The 27036-nt window shown below is 36.4% G+C and overlaps 1 protein-coding gene across 3 annotated transcripts in view; it reads right to left on the bottom strand.

Moving 5' to 3' along the window:
* Positions 1–27036, bottom strand: part of col12a1a (collagen, type XII, alpha 1a) — an 82198-nt gene that overhangs the window by 12737 nt on the left and 42425 nt on the right. For all 3 annotated transcript variants that reach the window (XM_082144028.1, XM_082144026.1, XM_082144027.1), the window contains 28 exons: positions 26898–27027; positions 26654–26793; positions 25044–25176; positions 24914–24934; positions 24688–24827; positions 21943–22072; positions 21658–21797; positions 20412–20541; positions 18001–18143; positions 15455–15584; positions 14774–14916; positions 14496–14625; positions 13792–13911; positions 13537–13683; positions 13322–13438; positions 12252–12404; positions 12096–12170; positions 11170–11309; positions 10902–11025; positions 10043–10186; positions 9726–9890; positions 9593–9631; positions 9336–9474; positions 7791–7933; positions 7408–7517; positions 2585–2743; positions 2238–2315; positions 340–426 (listed from right to left, as the gene is read on the bottom strand). In XM_082144028.1, the coding sequence (XP_082000154.1) occupies positions 340–426; positions 2238–2315; positions 2585–2743; positions 7408–7517; positions 7791–7933; positions 9336–9474; positions 9593–9631; positions 9726–9890; positions 10043–10186; positions 10902–11025; positions 11170–11309; positions 12096–12170; positions 12252–12404; positions 13322–13438; positions 13537–13683; positions 13792–13911; positions 14496–14625; positions 14774–14916; positions 15455–15584; positions 18001–18143; positions 20412–20541; positions 21658–21797; positions 21943–22072; positions 24688–24827; positions 24914–24934; positions 25044–25176; positions 26654–26793; positions 26898–27027 (3450 nt within the window). The remainder of the gene's footprint in view (positions 1–339; positions 427–2237; positions 2316–2584; positions 2744–7407; positions 7518–7790; positions 7934–9335; positions 9475–9592; positions 9632–9725; positions 9891–10042; positions 10187–10901; positions 11026–11169; positions 11310–12095; positions 12171–12251; positions 12405–13321; positions 13439–13536; positions 13684–13791; positions 13912–14495; positions 14626–14773; positions 14917–15454; positions 15585–18000; positions 18144–20411; positions 20542–21657; positions 21798–21942; positions 22073–24687; positions 24828–24913; positions 24935–25043; positions 25177–26653; positions 26794–26897; positions 27028–27036) is intronic.

A 27036-nucleotide genomic window follows, 5' to 3' on the forward strand; every position in this document is an offset into this window, starting at 1 on the left:
GTCCAAGGCCTACCCAGTGGTCTTCACGTCAGTTTTCTGACCTATAAGCGAATCCATAAGTAAGTCACTAGTCATTAGCTCACGCTGTGCTGTTAACCATCGGTAATCCCAGATGTTCAATCCATGCATAATGGTGTAGAGAGAAGAGGCCCCATAATCATATTCCTGAGCTTAATGTAAAGAGCAGGGCTGAAATGACAGCGCTGAGGCTTTGGGGAAAATATCCCACTATCCCTGAACTCTGGACGTTTTCGTCCCCATCATCAGAAGTGAGATTTGCAGCGGTAGCATGATGACTTCAGAGACAGGAGAAACATCAGGGGACTCTAATGATCTTACCGGAGGTCCCGCTGGGCCTGGAGGGCCGATGCTGTCCTGAGCACATGTGCAGGAGTGAGGAAGAGCGGGACATTTGGCTTCCTCTCGCTACAGAGATGGAGATATAAATCAAACACTGTTGAAAACACTAAACACTAAACAGTTCGTTAAAGAAAAACTAAAAAAGCAAAAGAACTGTAAAGATAAAGACAGCTGGTATAACGTAATATTAATTTAATATTCTTAAATATACTTAATCTTCAATAATGTTATTGATCTGACTGTATGAAAACTGAACTGGTCGATGAGATGTAAAACTGCTTAGAGGAAATGAGCTAATGTAATAATTGATGATCTTTAGAACGGAACTGAATCAACACTGAACTGACTTCAGCTGAACGACAGCCGAAATGCATCACTTTCATGTTATCACTGTAAAGCTGCTTTGAAACGATCTGTGTTGTATAAAGCGCTATAGAAATAAAAGTGACTTGACTTGACATACACTGTTAAAAACTATCGCAATTTTGATGATAAAAACTGTTAAATGGTTAATGACAATTTGTATACTGAGAAAATATAATAGATCTAATTGGGAAATTTCATGCTATTTAATGTAATAAAAAGTCATCTTATAATTTACAATGAAAAACCATAAACTGACATTCCTAGAATCCTCTTTTTAACAACTCACATTTAATGCTTTTATTTTCTTGGTTAAGTACATTAGGGTTTTATGTTACATCTTATGTTGTTTAGGTAATGTTTTTTGCATTATTTTAGTTACCTTGATGATGTTTTGAATTTGTGTGAACTGTGTGTCACTTCTATCTAGTAATCATTTTACATCAGTTTGAGGAAAAGTCACTTGTGATGAACTTTGACTCATCGTGTGGCTTTCTCTACCACCTGTTTTTATGGTGGTTGTCAGTATAATATAAAGGTAAAAAACAGATTTTACTTCAGTTAATGAAATATACACCTTTTTTTATTTACCATAAATTTAAGTTGCTAACGTATTTTTATGGTCTGCCCACCACATTTGCTGTTTTGTTACTGTAAATTTCACAGTTTAAAAAAAAAAAATCTTAAGTAAGTTTAAGCAAAGATAAAAACAAAATGCTGCACTGGCTTCAATGGTGTACATCTACCTGCCCTTCAACTACACTCCATGGACAGAAGTATGTGCACACTCCCTTCTAATGAACGGGTTTGGCTAAGCCCTTTAATTCCAGTGAAGACAAATGTTAAAGGAACGGTTCACCCAATAACAAAAATCCACGTGCTCCATGGAAGACAGAAACCCTTACAGGTTTGGAAAGACATGAGGGTGAGTAAAAGATGACATAATTTTCCATTTTGGGTGGAAAACTATCCCTTTAATGCTATTTCTGTTATGAAAAGTGCCCTTTTTTAGACCTTTGAGTAAATACTGTGTAAAGTTCATTTAAATCCACCAATTGTGTGGAACTGGAAATTCAATTGTATATGCAATCAATGTAAATAGAATGCATAGTCTGATGAGCATTACTTTACTCATCACTAACATAAAGTGAAATATGCGTTAATGTGTTACAGTTCTCTATGCTTGATTTTGAGGAAGATTAACCTATGAACTGAGAGCCCTTTTACTGCTTTACAGTGAATGACATATTGCTGCAAGGGGACTGTGCAAAGATACATTATGGAGAAGGGCAATCAGCGTGAAAAAGGAAGTCATATCGAAACACAACCATGAATTGTTCAGAAGCTTGACAGCTGTGTTAAGGGGAACATCTTGTGAAGTCTGCAAAACTCAATGACCTTTTCTCAGTTACCACTATCAAGTGTTCTTTCACTAAAAGCCATCAGCGTACTGACCAAACAGTAGACAAAAGCCCATCCCTCAAGATGACAATCTATACACAATCCCTACTTACCATTGCTGGAATATCACAACATTTGTCTCGACTTGTCCAGCCCAAACTGCAGACAATATCAAACATCTGGAGTTGGAACTGCGGGAGAGAAAAATGGGAACACAAACGGATGTTACAGATGGCTCGCATTGAGCGCCGGGAGTTTAAAAAAAAGCATGCACACAACAGTGTGTTGAAAAGGAATACAGAGAGAATCGAATCCGTTCAGGCATGAATGGGTGGGAGGACATGCAATTGATTGAGGATGAGGGGACAAAGGAAAGGGCAGGGTATATTCATAGGATTAATAGTTTAGTGCGTGTTTGGATCTCTGGCTGTATCGAAGGGAATGAGCAATCTGTGCTTACTGTGGCTGACTGCTTCTTTGAACCACCAGACTTTGCCATTTTTCCAAGGACTTCATAGCCATCTGTGGATATGTTGTTGGCTTCTTTGATCTCTTTCTCAGCCACCTCTTGGCAGTCGATGTTGAGTTTGACATTTTTCGGTGAAATAGAAATGTGAAGCTGCAAAAATAAAGTGCAAATACTTCAGTGGTGCAATCCAACCATTACTCAGTACTCTAGACATCTTGGGTTGGTTCATAAATCTTTATAAAAGAGATTCACAAAACTGCCTGATTGACAAAAAAATTCTCAGAAGTCATCCTTTCCGAAACCATTCTCCCATGACAACATTAACCCTACGGCCTGCGAACTATGTTTAGAGTTACGCTCTCAATTCTTCCAATAACAGTTTCTGTCCAACTATAATGAGTTTAATTAGTTCATTATGTAAAGACATGCCAATTGTTGAACACAAAATACGAATGTCCATGTCAGCAGATAATATTAACTGGTTTACCAACTGTAATTTCCCCTTTGAATACACTATGAGATTCTACATGCGGATGCAACCACTGAAATGCTTTTTCCATACTTTTTTTTTAGGGGGAATACAACGTTTTCTTTATGTAGCGTCTCCACATGTTGCTATTATGTCATTCTGCGGCTGACCGTCTAATGCGCTCGTTCCCCATATTTTCAGTCAAAAAGTCTGACCGTCTCATACATCTGATATTCATACTTTGTAAACCAGCAGTCCAAAAGCAAGGTAATATTTCTTGCCAAAATACCGTCAACATCTTTGGCAACCAGCATTTGGCTTCCCACAAGCAGAAGGGGTCTGAAGTTAAGGCTTCGGATAGAAAGCTTCAGAAGCTTATCCAAATAGTAGGTTCAAAAGCTTTTGTGAAGCTGAGAATACAATACTGTAGCCATCCATTCAAAAACTATAAGCTGAGAGACCATTATTGCTAAGGTGGAAAGTGTGTCGTAACGGTCAGGGCCAAATTACAGAGCTACAGTCTCATTCGTTTGTACCATGTACTTTGCATTCACACTTTCTCCAGTTCTCCTCCCATTCTGGCTACTGTGGGTTTCAGAAAAAGCCCACCATGTGGTTTAATCTTGCCTTTCACTCTATCCTGTCAGACTTTCATTATATCTCTCTGCCTCCATCTCATAGTTGCACCTTTGGCTGGCCATCTTTTCCCACCATTTCCTATTTCTATGAATTCAATGAGTAAATTCACATTTTAGACAGGAAGTGGTTTCAAACTATAATTTAAAATTGTTACTTTCCTTTTACTTAAGCGCTGCATTGATACTTACTGTCTACACATGGACAGCAAAGTGAAATGTAAGTACATGTTCTAAACAAATAGCATTTTCATTTGAGGTGCATGAAACCCTTGACTTCTCTTTCCAGTGTGTCTTTACTTATAATGCACTATACACTGAAAGTATTTAGCAATATTTGTGTGTGCTATGCATTTGATCATTTATATACATTATATCACGTTGTTGGCTTAGTAACATGCTAACTGTGCTGTCACACTAGAAAATTTCAGCGAAATTTCACAGGCAAAAAAAGTTGTGCTGAATGTAGACACTTATAAAACCAAGCAGCTTTATGTTGGTCATCATGGGGATTCGCGCAAACTTGAACACAAGCAAAATATTTGAGTGGGGAACTTATCACTGTCACACGAAACTCCCAAATGTGTGAGTTGATTTTGCGTTTGAAACTTGGCCGAGCAATGGTAAATTTGACTGCACCTTAACACTGGTCAATGCTGTGAATTTGTGTGACCGACTTCAACATGCGTGAAATGTAAGTAGGATTTTTTTTTTTTGCCACGCGAAACTCCCGATTGCATGGATTCCTATTGATTTCATAGAGTAACGTTAAATGTGACCGTAATTTAACACTTACCACTGGTCAATGCGGCGAATTTGCATGACCAAAATCTATGTAGAACTCCTGATTGTGCAGATTACTATAAAAGTGTCTGGATTTTGCTCACAAAATGTTAAATGGTAAATGTGATCGCACATTAACACTAAAAAGCCATTATGAGTCTAATCTGTGCTTCATGTGAGGAGTGCTTCCTAACCGTTCACATGACATGAACTTCAAATCTAACTCGGAAAGCATTTATTCATGGATTAATTTTAGCTACTAAATTCATAATCAGAGGGATTTTATAAAAGGAAGGAAATGGCATCGAGAAGGGGCCAGTGTTCTGTGTGGTATTGTGTGGTTGACCATAGAATCCCTTTAATAGCTGTTTTCATTTCCTATGGCTTTCTAAGCACTCTTATTAAACACTATACTGGCACACTTTTGTGGACACTCATATTTTAATTCTGATAATAAAGGCTTTTAGGTTGTTATTAACTATTACAAATAAATTAACCCTTACAAATCCATAATCCTTCAGACGATGCATGTTCATGTGGTCTGGCAATGGCATCATTTAAGATGAATAAGGATTGCACTTTCTTTAAGCAACATCATTTTTGTTGACTTTCTGGTGATCTTGACAGGCTTCATGAGATTCATCCCATGACTTTCTCCACAATATGCTGGGGTTTTGCTTCGTCTTTTTTAGTTTTTAGTTTTTTGTTCATGTTATTGTCTTGGGGTATTAATTTGAAGTATCATTCATATCTGTTATTGCAAATGGCACATGATGATCTATGCAGTGAAGTCTAATATGTATAGGGTTGTTCAAACAATTTGCATTTAACATTAATTATATTACTGTCCAATGCGCGATAACATTATTTTTCTTGTCGCCTGCCACTTTAAATGCTCGAGCTCCTTAAAGTCAAGTGGATTCTGATTGGCTGTCAATGTTTTTATCATTCATCAGCTGGAAAAGATTGTTCTGAAAATGATTCCAACAATATCATTCCTCTGTCGTTATATCATTATAATTGTGGTGTGGATGTCTATAGAATAAAAACGATTATTAAAACGTTATAGTTATCGTCCTTGTTGTGAACGGGCCTTTCGTAAGCACAAACAAACCTGAGAGAGAAGAAAGAAATTCTTTAACTTTAAAGAACCTTCTCAACTTTCCAATGTTAGCTGGGGTTTGATGTGTTTGCTGAAACTGAGAGGTTTCCTTTGCATGTAACCAGTCTGTAATCTTGTAACCAAGGTGGTCAGCTAATCACAACCTTAGCTCAGAATTGTTGTTCTGTGTTCAAGTCTCTAGTAATGCCAGTGGTTGCTGAACGTACAGTAGACTACAGCTGCAAACCAATGCTTTTCTGCACCAACCCTGGACCACAAATTGGCCCTTAGATAAGCCAAAATGCACACTGTATGACATCACTTTGTCAATGAAGTCATTGTAATGATGTCCATGGGTGAATCTCATGCAAACAACCAAAAGAAATTCAAATAAAAGTCTATTTTAGGTCTGTTTTTTGTCAGTAAATTCTCATTATTATTACAGATTATTCTAATATGACACATTACTATAATACAGCACTACTGCTTTTGACACTAAAGTACAAATACAAAGCTGTACAAAAATACTATAATGATGTTTAAATGCTTTATATTTTAAAATACTTAATTTTTTTGTATTACATCAATAGGAAATAGTCTACATTTTCTTCGACTTTCCGGTGGTCTTTACAGGCTTCTTGAGATTCATCCCGATTGCTCAAGCTGTGCTTTCAAATTTCCCAAAATCTTTCATGTGTGGATGTAAAATTAGCACATCTTGAAATCTGATTTGCCAAGACGCTAGTATAAATTACAGTCTCCTGGTTGTCAGACGTTTTTTACATTAGCAATTAAACTATGTCAGCAGTCACTTGGGACAAACATGACAAAATGATTACATGTTAAGCTTTAAAGAGACTCAGCGTGTGCACTGGGCCTAGAATAACCTCTGAGAAAGCAAAACCCTTTATTTAAAAATAACATCATTAACGTCCACTTTAACAACATATTCAATAGTAATGATTGATGATTTTTAGCTCTCATGAACCACAAACTGGAAACTGCTCTTGCACAAACCTGCAACAATGAGCGCTCACCATATGGGCCATAAACATCGCAATTTAAAGCGAAAGGCAAACCAACAGTGACAAATCTTTCATTGAGCTCCAAGAAGTAAAACCGTGTCTTCAGTGGGAAACTTGTTCTGAATTTATTAGCCAAGACTTATAACACAAGCCATCGCTTCCAAAATCGTTATACTGTACCAAACAATCTTTACTGCTTTGCAGGGACTAATATTCTTCCAGAGAAATTCCAGCACTTTCCTAATGTTCTCTATCTGGAAGTATTTAAAAAAGGAGACTGCAAGTTCAAATCCATCTCTTGATCCATATGCACGTCCACAGTCAAGATAAAGAAGATATAATTCAACGACGGACATCTAAAAGAACCGGTTCAGGTCTTCAGAAGTCACCCTGGCTTTTTATGAAAGTTACCAATGCACTTATTATTTTAATGTGTGTCATTGCTGACAATTTTTAAGGGGACCTATTATGCCCTTTTACAACGTCTTTATTTGGTTAGGGTTTTCATGCTTGAATGTTCAAAAAACACCTTATTTTTCCCATATTTTACATTATTCCAGCTCCTCTTTCAGTAACGCTCTGTTTAGTTCCTGTCTCTATGAAGCTCCTCCTTCTCAAAAGCACAGTGTGCTCTGATTGGTCAGCTGGAGCAGTGTGTTGTGATTGGTCAATCGCTTCGAGCGTGTTTGGGAAATGCTCCGTACTTTTTTAAGCGGCAACATTACACACTAATGAAAGATGTAAAAAGGAAACCCATTAAATGGCCAAGTAGTCAATCAAAGTATGTAAAATCATTCTACCTTGTGGAAACTGCCGTGGAAAACTTTCTTCACTAGGTCGTTATCAAAGGAGACTTTCTGAATTTCCCCTCTGGAGTCCTTATTGTAGAATGAGATGACTCTACTGGAGGCTGAGAACAAAACACACACTTACACATGGCTCTGCACTGAGTGCCGAAGTAAATATGAGACAACAACAACACAAAGACTCTCCATGCTAATATGAGCTTGATGCACTAAATGGGTTGATTATGCATTTCTGAGCAATTACTGCTATAAATCACTGCAACCCTAAAATCTGGAATCCATTTAGAGGGTCTGGGTTTCTAAATGAGGTTCAGCAGACACCGCAAGGCTGACTGCATGAACACACACATGAGACAAGGAAGATAAAAACTGCTTACGGTCAACGGTGAGCCCGACCTCAGGGTTGTTGTTCTTGTCTGATATCTGCCATATATCAAACGCATCCTTGCCGGTGTCGGGAAGGAGACGGAAGAGGAGAATCAGCGTGTAGGAGGGAGGAAGACCATCTGGATGGATTTCCCTTTAAAGAAAAATACAGCTCGTTTATCAATACAAAAAAACTTGTATTGTCTGATGAGAACAGAAAAAATGAAAGGCTTTATGCAGATTAATTTGTTGTGCAGTGAAACCAGACATAAATCAAAAGGTGCAGAACAGATTCACATACTGTCCTCTGAGAAAAATACAAACAGACCTCGCAACACACTGAAAGTATTTTCCCTTCTCTGGTGCTCAGAGTGTTTCCATTCGAACAGCTGCTTGCCAACCCACGAATACACATCATTAAAGATAAATTAATCAAGCATGCCTTCAGACCAGATCTTCAGTGAGCTCAGGACAAACTGAGGTACACTCACTACAGCATATTGGAGAACCATTGAAACAATCAGAAAAAGAAAGCCACACAAACCTGGCGCAGTTTTGAAAAACCTGCTTTCAATGGATGCTCTGATATGAGATAAGATTTGAAAGCTTAAAATCGGACCTTCCCGAAACATCAGTCGCTCTAGGGTTTGTGTGTATTAAGTTATTCTTAAAATAATTAAATAGTCAATAGTAAATTAATTAACTTAAAATGTTAGTATTATGTATATTATAGTTTTTTATATATTTTGAATTAGCTTTCAAATTTTTTCAAAATATTTTTATATTTTCGGTTTTCATTTTAATTTCTTTTTTTTTTTTTTTTTTTTTTTTATGTGCTTTTGCCATTTTTAGTATATATTTTTTTTAAATATTAACATTTAATTTATTATTTATATTATTATTTATTAATTGACTTATTATTATTTATTTTTTTTCAGTTTTAGTTTTAGTTCAGTTTTAATTTCATGATTTTTTTGTCTCATATTTATATAATTTTTTGAAGCTGTATTTCAATTAATATATATATATTTTTTAAATAATTTCAGTTTTAATTAACGACAATAAACCTGATTTTCTGATGCTGGTGTCCACTACATTGTACAGAACACATAGTTTCTGTACTATTGTTTAATAGTTCAATACACTATTATAACAACTGTAAATAGAAAAACTTTGCCAGACAAATTTCTACCGCAAAAGCAACCGGTTGGCAGTGTCTTCTGCTTGAACTTGTCTTCTGCACTTCAGTCAAGCCACATAAAACTCTTTAAAATAGGATTTTCTCCTCAAAAGTAGCAGAGGATGAATTTAATCTTCAGGTCAATCATGAGAATGTTTTTATGAGTTACCACTGGAAATTTCTGTACAATCAGACACTTCATTCTCACAAGCTACTACAACAAACAAGGAGAAATGCTTCTTGGGGGGAAAAAGCTGCGGAGACCATAGACTGCAAGCCCTCTGAAGATGGTTCAAATAATTGTGATTGCCTGAATACCATTACAATCTGTAAGGGAGCAGCTCAGAAAGCACAATTGCACTGCAATCCGACCTACTTTGTGGGCTGGGAAATGAATGCGTCCTTATGGAGTCTGTATGCAATGTAACTGTTGAAGGAGCCTGGTTCCATGGAGACGCCGCTCATGCCAGCAAACGTCCTGTCAGTGATGTTAAAAGCCTCCAGCATCCTGAAACCTATGCGTTTTCATCGAAACATCAATCAAGAGATGCATAACAGTGTGTGATGATAGAGGAAAACAAGACTATGATGATGGGAAGTCATCGAATATGGACTCGAGAGTCAAGTTCTGACCTGGTGATGTGAATCCATCGAGGTAAATCAAAGGACACGCTGTGAGAAAAAAAAAAATCAGGAAATTATTTTACTCTTGTCTTTCATGTTAGAGTTAAAGTGAACAATGCAGACTAAAAGAATGACTTCCTACTGGATGTTGCCGTTTCACAGATGAATGTAATGAGGTTGTCTTGGATCTTAGCAAATGCATCAAAGTCATCAACGATAAAGACGTGTCTCTCGCTTGGCTTGCTTCCAATGTTCCTCAGTTCGGCACTGTCTACGTCTGCGACACCCACCACAAACACACTGAAGCCTGTGGAAAAGACAACACCGAGGCTTTAGGGAGATACATCGCCTGTCAAAACCTGTCAAGAACTTGCCCGGGTCGCATTTCACCCCAAAATAAGCAGTTATATGTTGCATAATGAGACTGAGGCCATGCATGATCATTGGGATTTGTGTTACCTGCATGCTGTAGTTTAGTAGCACTCTTCTTCACATCATCTTGAGAACGTCCATCGGTTACCACAACCAGAACCTTGGGAACGGTTCTCCTCATCCCGCTGTCTGAGATGAACACCTTATCTCCAACATGCTTCAGCGCAGCACCTAATGCATTCACACACATATACACAGTGCAAGAAATGAAGTATTTCGTAGATTTATATCTGTTTTTGCCAAACAGCATTCAAACACTTAGGGCCAGATTTACTTACAACTTGCACCAGCACAAACGCTCTTTTGGTGTTAAACTATTGTCAGGAAAAAGAAGCGCTGAAAAGGCATGGACAGAAAGTGAACTAATCCTTTAACCCGTTTTCCTTTATCAGAGTAAAGACATAAACAGTCTAAGCATAAACCAATCAGAACAGCTAGATAAAAACCCATGGTTCCCCGGAATGTTAACACAATAACCTGCGTTCTGTTGACTTGTGCATGTGATATACACTAGGAAAGAGCCCTTACTCCAGATTTAAGCTCATTCTGCAAACTTTTTTTATGACCCAAGAAATGATATAAATGTGTTCTCATCTTGTGCCATGGAAGCAGGAGTGGTACAGTCAAAATACTACTTATTTATTAAACATCACATCTCACATAACAAACTGAATAGGCTACTTGGCATCAGATTCATGAATGATTAGGTTTTGACGTCACTACTGGGGAATGATTTTTTAATAAAGTCTTGCAAACGCGGTTTGCATGAGTTGCTGGTTTATTAGTTTGCATGTAAAAAGGGACAACGGACTCATTCAAAAAGCTGACGTTTGGGAGATGTTGAGCGTATTGATGTGTATGTACACACGCTCAGTGTATCACAAACCTGTTTTGGTGTTTCCTCCTCTGTAATTGACCATCTGAAGGGCGGACAGAACCATTCCCTTGTCGTGGTAGGTGTTCAGTTTGAACTCGGTTTTAGCATCATCGCTGTACTGCACAAAAGACACCTGTTTTCACAGAATGAGACAAAACACCAAATGAATCACAGCTCGGTCAGGGAGTCGTGCGCATGCGGTCAGTCACATGACTGTTGACACGTCAGTCACATGACTGCAGACGAGTCAGTCACATGACCGCAGATGGGTCAGTACCTGCATGCCATCATGGCTGATGACATCGAAGGCCCCAATCATGCTGAAGACAAACTGACGGACTTTAGCGAAGCTCTCGTCTCCGATGCTCCACGAGCCGTCGATCAGGAACACCAGGTCAGCCTTGGCACCTTTGCACACTGACATTACAAAACCAGATTTAATGAGGTATAGTAATAAATCATATCAACCCTGCTGAATGTACTTTCAGCTGTGATGAAGTCTATCTATCTATCTATCTATCTATCTATCTATCTATCTATCTATCTATCTATCTATCTGTCTGTCTGTCTGTCTATCTATCTATCTGTCTATCTGTATGTCTGTCTGTCTATCTATCTATCTGTCTATCTGTCTGTCTATCTATCTATCTATCTATCTATCTATCTATCTAATCTGTCTGTCTATCTATCTATCTATCTAATCTGTCTGTCTGTCTGTCTGTCTGTCTATCTATCTATCTATCTATTTGTCTGTCTGTCTGTCTGTCTGTCTATCTATCTATCTTTTTTTAAAGAAGTCTCTTATGCTCACTAAGACTGCATTTATTTTATTTAAAAAGTACAGTAAAAAGAGTAATATTGAATCTTTTCGCATTATTATCAATGTTGAAAACAGCTGTGCTTCTTAATATTATTTGTGGAAACCATGATACTTTTTTAGGATTATTAGATGAATAAAAGTACAAAAAGAACAGCATTTCTTTGAAATATAAATCTAACATTATAAATGTCTTTACTCCATCTTTTGATCAATTCATCACATCCTTGCTGAATAAAAGTTGTCATTTCTTCTTTTTTTAAATATATATTACTGACATTTTGAATGGCAGTGAATAAAATACACAACAAATTCCAACCGTGAGATTATCAGCATTAATGTATGAAAATAAAGATAAGAAAGGGAATAATGTGCAGTGTCTTTACCCTCGAGTGCTCCCGGGATGGAGGGTGGAGGTGGAGGAGTCGGAGGCAGTGTTGGGGCTACGGTGGGCTTCACCACTACAGAGAGGAGAACGCAGACATGAGGACACTGAGAACAGAGCCGTGGGACTGAACTCCTCTGAAGGCGTCAGGACTTACATGTGCGCTCTTTGACACTGACTCCTGGCCCCTCCTGGTTGGGGGTCTGTGTGTAGACTGTGGCGTTGTACAGCGCGTCTGGGGTCAGCCCGTCAAAACAGTACTGGCTCTCGGCAGCGGTGATAGTGACCTCCTGACCTCCACGGTTAGCCGCTAATGATGACAGAAGAGGAGCAATGTGAGGTTATACAAACGCTAACACTTTATTTCAATAATGCATTTTAAACGAGACGGAACTGTGCAACTAGGTCTGCTCAATTATGGCAAAAATCATAATCACGATTATTTTTGGTCAGTATGATCAGTCTTTTTTCACTTTTTCAGTAATTTTATATATCAGTGAAATTTCACAATTATCGATATTTCAGCAAAGCTTAATACTAAGTGAACTAATGAAAGAGAAAGGTCCTCAAAATAATTACATAAGACAAGTAAACAGTCAGCAATACAAGAGCAAAGAAACGAATTACAAACAAAACAGACAAATACATACAACAGAACAAAAAAACAAATGAAATAAACAGTGTTTTAAGTTTTTCAGGAAGATGTACTAACAGTGGTATTCAGATAAGTGATAGCCTACATCAAAAAAAAATTATAATCAAATGTAATATAACACTACATAGTCTTACTGTATACACTAAATATAGATTAATCCTTATTATTGCTATTAAAGTTATTCAGTCAAGATTAGTGAGTGATTTTCCTTTGTCATTTGTAGTTTGATTATCATTAATGACAGACTTCATCAGGTGTATTAGGCTGCTGTCACTTTAAGAGCTAATGCACGGATTCAATATACTGTTACACACACGTTTTCTTTCTCAACTGTTTACATTTTACTGACTGTACGTCCACTTATTCTACTAACCCGAACCTAACAGTCTACTAATTCTCTACTGAGAGATAATTGACATGTTGTTGTAAATTAACAAGAGGTAATTGATGTAGTTGCAAAGTCACTTATACATGTAATTAGTAGAATGTCTAATGTGGACTATTGAAACCGTATAACAGTAGCTGGAATGTGAAGAAAATGCAGCATTTTTGTTTAGTGAATTTGTCCTTACGATTGAAAGGATTGACTTTGAGCCTGTAAGAGGTTGCCGCCCGATGAGGAGTCCATCTGATGCAGAATGAGTCATAGCCGACGTTGTATGTGTTGAGGTCGGTCACATTGAGATACACTGCAACGGTAAACAGCATTCCACAGTTTAAACAGGCATTTCTAAACAATCTGGTAACATGTCCATAAAAGTTCTCAGTTGAAGGAACAAGCACGTACAGGTGGTTCCCTGTCCGACCAGAGCTCCACTCATGCCTGAGTCATACTGAGCATGAACCTTCAGGTCGTACGTTGTCCCAGGCTGGAGGTTGGGCAGGTTGTGTGTAGTAACATCACCAACAAACACTTCCATGGTGTTATCCGTGCCTGGAACAACACGCAAAACACAGAGCTTACTAGAATGTGTCCCAGTTTGACCTACAACATGATGTCTAGATAATGACGACATGGTAAAATGGTCTAAACCTCTCTTACCCACTGGTGTGTAGACCAGCTTATAACCGTTGACACGCACAGGCACAGGATCCCAGGACACACGGAAACGAGTGTACCACTCGTCTGACACACGCAGGTTACGAGGCTCCAGGAGACCCACTGAAGGAGACGTGCCACAGAAACATTAATATTGAGCAAACACATCTTACCAGTGTGTGTTTACATGAAACAGCATTTTACTTATCAATTGATCTCTTTGTACAGCATTTTATCTATCTATCTATCTATCTATCTATCTATCTATCTATCTATCTGTCTATCTGTCTATCTATCTATCTATCTATCTATCTATCTATCTATCTGTCTGTCTATCTATCTATCTATCTATCTATCTGTCTGTCTATCTATCTATCTATCTATCTATCTATCTATCTATCTGTCTGTCTATCTATTTGTCTGTCTGTCTGTCTGTCTGTCTGTCTGTCTATCTCTATCTATCTATCTATCTATTTATCTATCTATTTATCTATCTATCTATCTATCTATCTCTATCTGTCTGTCTATTTATCTATCTATCTATCTATTTGTCTGTCTGTCTGTCTGTCTGTCTATCTCTATCTATCTATCTATCTATCTATATCTGTCCGTCCGTCTGTCAGTCAGTCAATCGATCGTCTGTCTGTCTTTTGTTTCTGTCTGTCTGTCTATAAAGCAGTAACATGAGATAGTGTAACCATCCTCACATGTTTTTCCATCTCCAGAGAGACTTCCTCCAGGGCCTTCTTGATAAATGGCCTCTACATTGATGTTGTAAGGAGTGTCTGGCTCCAGGTTTTGCAAGATGACAGAGTTTCTGTTGCCAGGCACGCTTGTCTATGAGAAAAACAGCAGGAAAAACCGCATACAGTCGGTCAAATGATGTCCACGGGTCATGATTATACATGATTCTACATGATTATAAATATCTAATGTAAACATTATGTCCTTCATAATCACTACTATAAACTTCAACACCACGTACAAATTCCTCAATGGGATCTCCAGTGGTGGGTGCGTAGGCGATGCGGTACTGAAGCACGGGTCCTACTGCGTGCTCCCAGTTCACCGACAGCGTGCTGGTGGTCGGGTCATACACACGCAGGTTCCTGGGGGCGCTGCGGGGCACTGCCATCAGGAGAACAGTCAAAATTATCCCTCAAAATAATGCATTAGAAGACAAAAGGATCATTCCCAAGAAATTGGGCCATTTGTGTAGTATTTGTGCCCTGATGACTTACTACTGATATAAATAACAGCCATACTGAACTTACTCTATGCCTCAGAGAGCTCAGAAGTTCTCCGTCATGGGAAAGATTATTTTGATCATTTTTTGTACAGAAATGTATTGGCACGAGTGCAAGGTGGTGCAATGGCATTGCTTAGTAAAGCCATGTGATGGAGATGAAATAATGTATTGAGTTGGGATTGTGGGAAATAGCTCGAGAATTAAACATTTGACATTTTGATGATAAATCTGATAACAATCCTTGTTGGGAAAGTTGGGAAATTAGATTTCCTGAAATTTTAGCAGCTACCCGTGCAACTGAAGTACTGTATAAATAATAAATGCATTAAAATCCTGACATTTCACTGCACAAATGGCACTGTGTCCTGAGAATGAGCCATGAACACCAAACAAAGGGCTTCCTGCGCTCAGACTCACGTGTTTTCCCATTATCGGACACCGAGGAGCCCTCTCCGTCAGCATACAGGGCCACCACACTCACAGAGTACGGTGTGTCTGACTCCAGCTGCTCCAGCAGGGCAGTGACGGTGTTCCCTGGGACAAGGACCTTACAGACAATAACAGAGAGGAATAGTTAACCACCAGGGAGTGACACAGAGGCTGTCTTTGTTAACTAGTGACATCTGAGACTTCAAATGCTTTTGCATTGATTAATGAGCGAATCTCACAAATGACATATGCAAGTCACATTTCACCACCAAATCAAAAGGAAAATCAAATGGGTAAAAATTATAATTTTTAACTAAATTAAACTTATTTTAGGATCATCAGAACAACATTTGCTCCAAGTTTAACCAATGGTCTGTCTGTCTATCTCTTTTACCTACCTAAAGTTTATCTATCAATCAATCTATCAATCAATGGTCTGTCTGTCTGTCAGTCAGTCTGTCTGTTTAGATATATTTTTGATTGGCATTATGGTAATAAGAAAAAAAAAACGGGGGATACTTAATTGTCAGGAAAATGTCAGAATGCAAAAAAAAAAAAATGTATTCAAAATGCTGTCCCCCAAAAATATCAACATTATATCACAGTTTTCCTCACTCTCTTTGGCACATTTTTCAAAAACAGTCTTAACGTTCTCTAAACTGCTCAATTGTCACAATTGTTTGCTGGAACATCTGTGGCATGTCTGCAAAATGTCATAACTCACCCAAAACATTTAATATATGCTTCAAAACCTAGTTATTGTGTCAGTAAATTGGCCAATGGCTGTTATAATATTTCATATTTGTTATATACAAATTTCATGTTTTTTCTACTGCTTTCTATACTGTACATTACAAGAATTTTTGTCAGTTTTGTCTGTGTATCACACTGAGCATTTTAAATACAGATTCAAAATTTATTGATGTAAAAATGTGTATTTATACAGTAAATTTATTTTTGCAGAAATGTTGTAATCTAAACTGAAAATTCTCAGTTGCTTGTTTATTTTTACACTATTATGTCTCTCTCTAAAACATTCATATCTTCCTATTGTTATTTCATGACAAGAATTTTCAGTTTACACATTTCAACAAAAATTAATGTACTTTAAAGACAAATGTATTTATACAGTACAGATGCACTGGTGATTGTGCTGTCAGCAAACTCCATATATATATATATATATATATATATATATATATGGGTTGATTGATAAGATTGTGATTCCTATTAATTACAACGGCAGGCTATTGGCCAATTTAGCAAACATTACAAACATTCCATGTCATAAATATTTATGGAATATAACATGTCTGACAGATTTTGATCACTAACTGGATCATTTTGCATGTGATGGCTCACACGATGAAAGAATGTTTAGAAGTTGTGAAGAGTTTCACTGAGAATCAACTCATCAGTTTTGATCAACAAGCCATGTGCAATGATGACTAAATAGTCATTGTGCAAATTGTAGACAATTGTACTTACTCTTTTGCACACGTGCCAAAACACATGCAATTCGCTTAAATCAATGAGAAATTAAAATCTGATGTGAACAAGAAACTAATTATTCAGATATCTGATTTTTTTGAGAGAAAAAAAAGTCATTTGAGAATTGAGCCAAAGCGATTGAAAAAAACTCTACAATCTCTTACGATCAAACATCAGAATTGCTGGCTTTAAAGTCTCTGATATATTACACCCTGAGAAAGAAGCTTGGCTGTTTTTCTAGAGATGACTTCTTGCACTTACTGATGTTTGTGTCACCACTGATTTCCAACCCAATCATTAGCGATCACTTTCTCAGTCAATGCAAAGCAAGAGGCAGCGGAAACATTCCTTTGATGTGTTAATGTTCTCTCAGTTGTAGAGATACGAGTGAATAACGTGCTGACAGTGGCAGGCAATCACCTCCTTTCACCGCGCTTCACAATGCCAGGTCATGGGGGTCACTGAATTCCCAATTAATGACATGGGAACTCCCTTTTTTCACTCCTGACAACATTATCCTTTATTCTGAAAATTGAGACCAGTTGACGATTGATTGTACTTCAGTGCTTTGGGTTTTTCAGTGTTTCAGTGGAAAATTTGAAAGAATTCATTGCATATTGGAGGTTGAAATGAAAGTGCAGAGAATTTCTGACTCAATGCAACTGATTTGGAAAACAAGCCATAGTAACGGAAAACGTCCATAACAATTTTCCACAAGGTCTTTGTGGCTGCAGATAAGAAGCTAGCTCTGTTAAGACACAAGACAGAATGTTCGAACTCTGTTTTCCTCTGTGCTGAAATAAAACCGGTTTGGTCTGATACAGATTTCCCACAGCTGCTTTCTTTACGAAAGGGTCTGACAACAATCAAAGCCGTTTATGGGTTTTCGGAGCTTTGCGAAAATCCCTCTCAGGCAATGAAGTTCATGTGAGAATGTGTTACACGACATTAAAAAACACAAACATCTTTGCAGAGGGACCGAGTGCATAGAAGTCTCTCTGGCCGAGTATTTCTCTCTCGCGAGCCTAGCGACAAGGACTTACAGATTCAGAGGGCCTGGTTCCAGAGAGGGGGGCGTAGACGACCCGATACTGCAGCACTTCTCCGGACGCCGGCTCCCAGCGCACGTTCAGGGTGTTTGTGGTGGGGTTGTAAACCTGGATGTTCTTGGCAGGGGTCCGCACCACTGTTTCAGACATGAGCGGGAGCAGTATCATAAAACAAAAAGACAGTAAAAGGAGTGAGTGGTTAAAGAGGTAAAGTAATGTACAACTATTTACAAGACCCTGAAAATAAGGATTTACTACTGAATGTCCGGGTCTAAACACAGTAGTAGCAACGGAAGTTTCAATGTCAACCACTACAGAATCAAATTAAACATTTCAAAAGGGTCAAGAGAGACCCGGCTCATGTTTGGATAAATGTCCTGTGAACTAAAACTCTGTATCAATTTGGTTGATACACAGCATTTGAGTTCGTCTCGAGCAGTGCTGGGTAAGTAACTCTAAAAAAGTAATTAGTTACTAGCTACTAATTACATCTTCAACAGTGTAATTAGATTACTGTACTAATTACTCTCTCTAAAATGTATTGGATTACTTATTACTAGTTACTTTCTAAATCCCCTATCAAGCTCAACCAGTTGAACAATACAAGGACAGACACGAAACTGCACTTTTGATTCTTTTAAATAAACAATATACAAGTGCATAAATTATACTTGAACTGACCAAAGTATTTAAAGAGAGAAGTTTTTTTTTTATACCTAATATAGTCTATACAGTATTTAATGCAATTACATCAGAAGTAACTGTAATTAAGAGTAATCCCTTACTTTGCTTTTTCAAGGGAATTAGTAATTAGATTACTTAGTAATTAATTAGATGATTAATTGGTTTGTTGAGTTTATTTTATTGCACTTATCTATTTGTGTCTGTAGATTTCAATTACAATTCATATATTATCTTTAAAGGCCGTTTACTCAAAATTATGATTATTTTTCACATGCACTGAACCAGAAAACTCCACTGCACCAAACTTTACAGATTTATTCCTATCTATATATTCTGAAGGTTTTTAAAGAGGGGTTTCTTCATAAATCATTTGCTTGATTTTATACATTTCATTCCTAAAAACATTGTGAAAATTAATTTTATTCTGGCAGTTGTTTTTTTTTTTTGATAATTGAATGATAAAAGAAGATTTCCAAAATCCTTTCCCGTAAAAACCTTTGACTCTAATATGTCACTCAAATTAAAAAAAAATTGAAGCTGGCTTTATCGAGCGTTCAGTAGATAATTATGGAAGCTGGTTTCCGCCACAGAATAAAGAATAAAAAAGGTAATTGCGACTTTTTATCTCGCAATTCTGACTTAAAAAAAAAAAAAATTCAGAATAGCAACTTAATCTCATAACTGTGAGATATAAACTCGCAATTGCGAGTTATAAAGTCCGAATTGCGTGATATAAACTCGCAATTCTGAGAAATAAAGTCAGAATTGTAAGATATAAATGTGCAATTGCGAGAAAATGTCAGAATTGTGATCTGACTTTTTTTCTCAGAATTAGACTCTATAACTTGCGAGTTTATATCTCATAATTCTGACTTTATAACTTGCAATTGTGAGAAAAAGTCCGAATTGTTAGATAAAAAGTCGCAATTACCTTTTTTATTATTTATTCTGTGGCGTAAACCAGCTTCCATAATTATCTATTTTTTTGTATTCTGTGGCAGAAACAAGCTTTCATAGATTATGCCTCATTTGCATATTAAAAACAAACAAACATAAAAAACTAATTTGTAATACCAATTCTTAATGTAATCAATCAACCAGGGAAGTATGGTGATATTTACTGTAATTTGTGCACAACTTTGATGAACACACATCAGTAATCATGACATCATGGAAACAACGGGCTTTAGATTTCCAACAGCAAAAAAAACTAACACTTGCATTAACGTGGCACAGCCACACAAAGAAAACTGGAAAACAAAGTAACGCAGATGATGGGAAGCAAACCACTGGTGGAAAAACAGTGACGCCAACAAAAATCTGTTAGTTTGACTCCAAAAAGAGGAGCATTGAGCTGACAGCAGTAAATAAGGGTGCTTTTATGTCCTTGCACCTCCCTGGGTTTTACATTTGGTGAAATAGATTGTTTTGTAGCCCTCTCTCCAGCATCTCCAGTCATTACACCCCATAAAGAAGGCTCATTAAGCCCAGCCTGGAGTCACATTTAAAGGGTTGCCAGCACATCGGCATTCCTCCCTTGGTGATCGATCCAATAAAGCTGACACAATCTTTGGGCAAGTCTCTGAGATTCTATTTATAGGTGCAAAACTTTAATGGTAAAGCCAGATGATTTTCTGTGATTGGGGAGTATATGATGGATGAGTTTGGGAATTATTTGCTTTCCAGTCGTGCTAAAATAAGAAGAAGCTGCATGAACTCACAGGTTTTTCCATTCTCCGACATGCGCCTGCCCTCTCCAGGAGCGTATACTGGCACTACTGTTACGGTGTACTCGGTGTCAGACAGCAGGTTCTTCAGAACTGTCCTGGTGGTGCTTCCAGGAACTTGAGCCTAAGAGAACAAACAATAGTTTTTATTATTATTATTTGTCTGGTATATTTCTATGCACTTGTCCAAGTGGTTGCCTGGCTGTTGGTCATTGTCCAAGTCAAAAGAGCACAACCATAATTCTCGGTGATATACTGGCCTTCAATGCAAGACTATGGGATTTTTGCATTTTGTGATGAAAATCAAGCTTTTAATGTAGTTTATATGTCTATGTGGTGTTTTAATATGCTTTAAGACAAACTATGTGTAAATTCATAAGTCGACACCATTGCTGAGTATTTTCTCCTTAAAACTGCAGTGAACCAAAGACAGTCTCAAAAACACGCTTTGAAATCGCTGGTGTTTCTGACGTCACAAACTACCTTGTAACCAATCAGATCAACGTGTGATCGTCAACCAGTGGATCTCTGAGCTGAGTGAGTGAGTGGAGGTGGGGCTCATTTGCATATTCATTTTCAGTTTAAATATGTAATTTTGGTGATGATGAAAATGAGTTTTAAGGGATAAAATTATTGACTGAAGGGGGACTTTAAATCTGAGTCCTGAAGCAAAAGCTCCTGAGAACTTTCCTAATTAGATTCCTAATTCCTAATTAGATTCAATACAATTCGCCAAAAATCACACGATGAAAAAAAATCAGGTAAGTAAACCTTTAACATTAATACTACTCATACATTACAAAAATGAGAACGGTAACACTTTATTTTACAGTGTCCTTGTTACACATTATATGTAGTTACTGTAGTAATAACTATAAATTATGCATAACAACTAACCCTAAACCAAACTTAATCCTAACCCTATAGTAAGTACATGTAGTTAATTAATATTGCTCAGCACTTGAATGTATAATTATGTAATTATGCAATTATTAATGTATAATTAAACTGTACTAACAAGGACACCTTCAAATAAAGTGTAACTATAAGAACATATGATTAAAAAAAAAAAAAAAAAACATTTGTTTTTTCACAAAACAGGCATGTTCACGACCCTAAATGAGAAACAGTCACACAATTTCAAGAAAAACACCTCAGCTTCACCACTATTTCTGACAGTGTTGTGGGTCAAACTGACCTGGAACATGATATAATAGTTAAGAGGAGCCCTGGGACGTACCATGTCTTCTGCGCCCCCTGTGACGGGCTGGTAGTAAATCCTGTATTGCCGTACGCTCCCCTCAGCCGGCTCCCAGCGTACATTCAGAGTGCTGACCGTGGGGTCCGTGACCTGAAGGTTTCTCACACTTCCCAGCGGTACTATGGGAACACACAGAAAACTCTATTCAGCATGTCAACAATGACCTAATTTATGTAATTTACATACGATTTGAAAATGCATTAATGTAGCTGGGTGACCAACAGGTCCAGTGAATGCGCTGAAGTCACGTGTTTGGTCACGTACATGTCTTTCCTTGGCCAGAAATGTCTTTGACATCTCCATTTGCGTAGATTGCAGCAACAGTGATGGAGTAGGGAGTATCTGGAGTCAGTTTCTGCAGAATAACTGTGTTTTTCTTTCCTCCAATTTGTGTCTGTGACAGAGAAAATGAAATGTGTTTATTGTGTAAATCCATGAACTGAAATTAACTAACAATGAGCAGTTCATTTGTTACGGTATTTATTAATCTTTGTTAATGTCACAGCTGTTCGTTGTTAGTACATGTCAGCTCAGGTCCATTAAATAATATTAACAGATACAACTTTTGATTTTAATAATGTATACGTAAAAGTTGAAATTAAAAGATTAATAAATGCTTTAGAATTATATATCATAGTTAGTTCATGTTAAATAATACAGTTTCCTAATGTTAACAAATGAAACACTGTTGTAAAGTTACTAGCCACTTGAATTTTGACATCGAAACCATGGGGGAAAACAGCCATACAGATATTTTATTTATATTATCTCATAATTTGGCAGCAGGAATATTAGGCTGCCGTCACTTTAAGACCTGATGCACGGATCCATTATACTGTTACACGTGTGTTTTCTTTCTCAACTGTTTACATTTACTTAAAACATAACTGACTGTGTTTACATGAATACTTACCAATACCGGCATTTTGACATTATTTTGTATGTATTTAACTGATTAAGTGCAATATCGAAAGTGTTTCTTTTTGACAATACTACATTGCACGTAGTTTATTACTTTTTAAAAGACTACAATTAAAAAATAATAATAATGAAAAATAAAAATAAATAAAAATAAATAAATAAAACAAAGAATATATATATATATAAATAAATATATACCCACCAAATGCGTGTGTATTTCAGCAGTGGCGTGTGACGCAGTCACTCCTACTAGACACTTTGGCAGGTTGAACTTTGTACAGACTATAATATATATATAGTCTATATAAAGTCTTTATATATATATATATATATATATATATATATATATATATATATATATATATATATATATATATTATAGTCTTTATGAAGTTCAACCTGCCAAAGTGTCTAGTAGGAGTGACTGCGTCACACGCCACTGCTGAAATACACACGCATTTGGTGGGTGTTAATGTCAAGCCCTGTTGTTAAGTGTTACAAAAATAATTTTGACCCATTCCTCAGCCTGATAAAGCAAACAGGAATGCATTTACATTTACTCTAAATTAGATATTCAACAAAATCGACGGACGTGTCATAATAGTTTTCTTTGGTAATCTACAGCATGTCACCAGAATATTCCATAAAACAACCGCATTAATGTCAGGAACAGCACATCACAAATATGATTGCAGATAGGATTGTTTTTCAGCAAAGCAAAACAGTGTGCAGTTTTATGCTGTTATTTCTGTGACTGCTGCCAGTGTCAATCTGCCTTCTTGATGAAGAAAACAGAGGCTGAAAAATCACTGCGATGATTTTAGGACAGAAAAACAACACATCTGCACCTTCACAGATACCATGAAAACATGGAAAATAATAAGATGAAAGCTGATCCTGAAGACAAAAACATCTTAAAACTGCGTAAGATTTGCGGGTCTCCAGGCCTGGTCTGGCTTGCTGGTTTGAGAGTGGTTTTGGGTAAAGTGCCAGGCTGGGAGACCAGCTTAAACCAGAGCAATCATGCCATTGAAAATAACATCAACCTGTAGGGAATATTAAATGTGCTGTTCCAGCTAGTGCAGCTATTCATATTAAATATAATGTCAATAAAACAATAAATAATTTAGATTAAACCTATTCCTGTGCTGTACATTTATCTAAAGACATCATGCAAACTACAGGTCTAAGTTAACAGTGTGAAGGTGGTGGATTTTATTCAGGATGTTCCTGTCCACATTTTTGAGGTCGGTAAGATTTTAGGGAAGAAATTTCTCACGTTCACTCAGTAATGTTCACAGTAAAAACAGTAATATTGTGAAATATTATTACAATTTAAAATAGCTGTTTTCTATTTTAATATATATTTAAAATGTAATTTATTCCAGTGATCAAAGCTGTATTTTCAGCATCATTACTCCAGTCTTCAGTGTCACAAGATACTTCAGAAATAATTTGAATATGCTGATTTGCTGCTCAAGAAATGTTTCTGATTATTATCAATGTCAAAAGTAATTTATGCTACTTAATAATTTTGTGGAAATTAAATATTTTTTAAGGATTCTTTGATGAACAGAAAGTTCAGCATTTACTTGACATAGAAATAATTTGTACATTTATAAATGTCTTTACTGTTGCTCTGTTAAATTGAATGCGTCATTGATGAAAACATTATTTTATTTTTTTATCATACTAACCCCAAACCTTTGAACGGTAGAGTACATGCAGTTTTTATAACCTCATTATTTGACTAATTTATTAAATTAAAAAGTATATATGGAATAACTTATCTATCTCCATTGGAATAAAGTTTTACATTTTAATCACACTGCAGATTCATTCTGTGAGTTGTGTATTGGATGAGTAAATGAAAGGTTATGTGCACAATTTTTGGTTCAAAACTGTTGTTTAGGGTCCAAAACATTTTGTGACAATCATTCAAATCACATTCGTGAGAATTCGAAATCCCTGGGAAACATGTTAGCAATTTCGTTTGGTGCCGCTAGTGGAAATGATACACATCACCAGTCATTCAGTCAGCCAGATAATATCAACTTTATAAGTTTCAAAAGGTGAAATGTTCCTTACAGATTGTGATCTTCCTCCTGCAACCGGCACGTAGGTGATCTTGTAGTTTTGGACTCGTCCAGGAGCGTGATCCCATTTGGCGGTGAGGGAGGTGGTGGTAGCGTTGAACACCTGGAGGTTTTGAGGAGGTCCACTAGGAGCTATAAGAAAAAATACTGATATTTCAGTTTTGCATTCTAAAACATAATTAATGTCAAATGTCATATCTTGAAAACAACAGACTCACCAGGTGTAATAAATTTGGCCACTGGGTACGGAGAGAAAGAGTCAGAGTTTGTCAAATTCACATATGGTGGCTGAAGTACAGTATATGAAAAAACTCAAGTTTATATTATATGGATTTTGTGGTTTCTTACATGTGCGTTGCTTGCCCAAAAGATCTTCGCTCTCAGACTCATCGGGGTAAATGGCAGTGACAGTAACGTCATAGAGGGTGTCCGGCTCCAGGTTCTCCAGAACGGAAGTGGTGTCCTCATTGCTCAGGATATCCTGAGGAAGAGTGTGGTATTAGACGCATACTGTACAGTACTGTACATCTGCTAAACATTAAATTACCATTTACCAGTACTGAGATACCAACAATATTACTGCTACTTCCTGTGGCTAGATACTAATAATCACTATTGCATGAAGCAATGTAAAAAGTACTGAGAAATTGTACATGTAAAGAATAGATATTATGAAGATATCAAGATATCAAGAATTTTACTCACTTAAAAGTACCTAACCCCCAAAAAATGTATAATGTTAATAATTGAGTGAAATCATGGTTTTTATAGTTAACTAAAACTAAATCTAAAACCAAAACATATCAGTTGCTTGAAATAAAAGAAACTACAAAAAATATATAAAATAAAATATTTTTATTATAATTATAAACCTTTTTTTTTTTTTTTTAAGTTGATGCATTAAAATAACTAAAACTACAACTGAAATAAATCTAATAAATTCTATATACATAGACATTTGTTTAAAGTATAAAAAACACAAAATTACTCAAACTTTAACAAAGAATTCAAATGAAAATTGGAATTATAAATAGGTTAAAGGAAAAAAATATCCACATTTAATTGTACTTAAGTATTTCACAGTTAAAAAATTAAACATAACCTTTCTTAGCTTTTGAAAACAAGCAGCAGCAGATTTTCTCATTTTAGTATTTTTGGTGTATTTTACAGTGTTTATCAAAACTTTGTAGAGAAACCTGTCAAAAATCAAATTTTTTTCACTCAATGTTCTAACTATGTAAAACTAAAGCCAATATCCTAAAATCTGTTACCTGAATATTTTCATCTTAAATTAGCAGATGATTTTACAGTGGCATGAAATTTGAGTATAGTGATTTTTAGACGAATAATCAAGACTAATCATGAACAGTGTTTAGCAATGGTTATTATAAAAAAACACATTACAGTAGTTCATGTCTGAGTCTATGTCTGAAAAGACTATTTCACCCAAAATGAACATTATGTCTTCATTTGTTTGACAATAAAGAAAAATACTATTTTAATTTTTTTTTTAAACTGATAAAAGATTTAAATCATATGACATGTGTACATAGAAGTTTTAAGTCTACATGTAATTGTAATGGAGTAAAAAGTGCAAAAAAGTACAAGTACAAATATTGGGTAACACTTTACAATAAGGTTCATTAGTTAACATTAGTTAATCAAACATTAACTTAAAATTAGTAATACATTTGTTACAGTATTTATTAATCTTTTGTTAAGATTTGCTAATAAAAATCCATCTGTTCATTGTTTGTTCATGTTTGTGCATTAACTAATGTCAAAAAATGTTAATGTTAATGACATTTGATTTTAATGCTGTAGAAGTATTGATAATTCTTAGTTCATGTTAACTCAAGTAGTTAACAAATTAAATACTTCACACTTATGATTGTATGTAATATTTATGAATTTATGGGAAGGAGATTAATTTGATGGTTGAGTCTCTGATATCTTACATATTGAAAGTTGTTCTCTCCGCTCTTGGACCAGCCGATGCGGTAGAGCGCGACATCAGGAGCGCCGTGCTCCCAGTGAGCCCTGAAACTGGTCTGGGTCACTTGAGAGAACCTTAAGTTCTTCGGAGCAGGAACAACATCTAAAACCAACATGAAGAGAAGTTGAGTTTTGGGTTACAATCAGAAATATGAAACATTTAAAAAAGTATTATGCAACATAATTATTCACTGATGACACGGTTACCTGTACTGGCAGTGTTAAGCATTGGGTTTCCGGTCCCAGAATCATAAATCGGAGTCACAGCCACATCATATTCTGTTTGGGAAATGAGATTATCCAGTCCTCTAGACGTAACATCCCCGTCAACTTCAAGCTACGACAT

The sequence above is a fragment of the Leuciscus leuciscus genome, assembly GCF_965113295.1.
Source record: "Leuciscus leuciscus genome assembly, chromosome: 17".
NCBI lineage: Eukaryota > Metazoa > Chordata > Actinopteri > Cypriniformes > Leuciscidae > Leuciscus > Leuciscus leuciscus.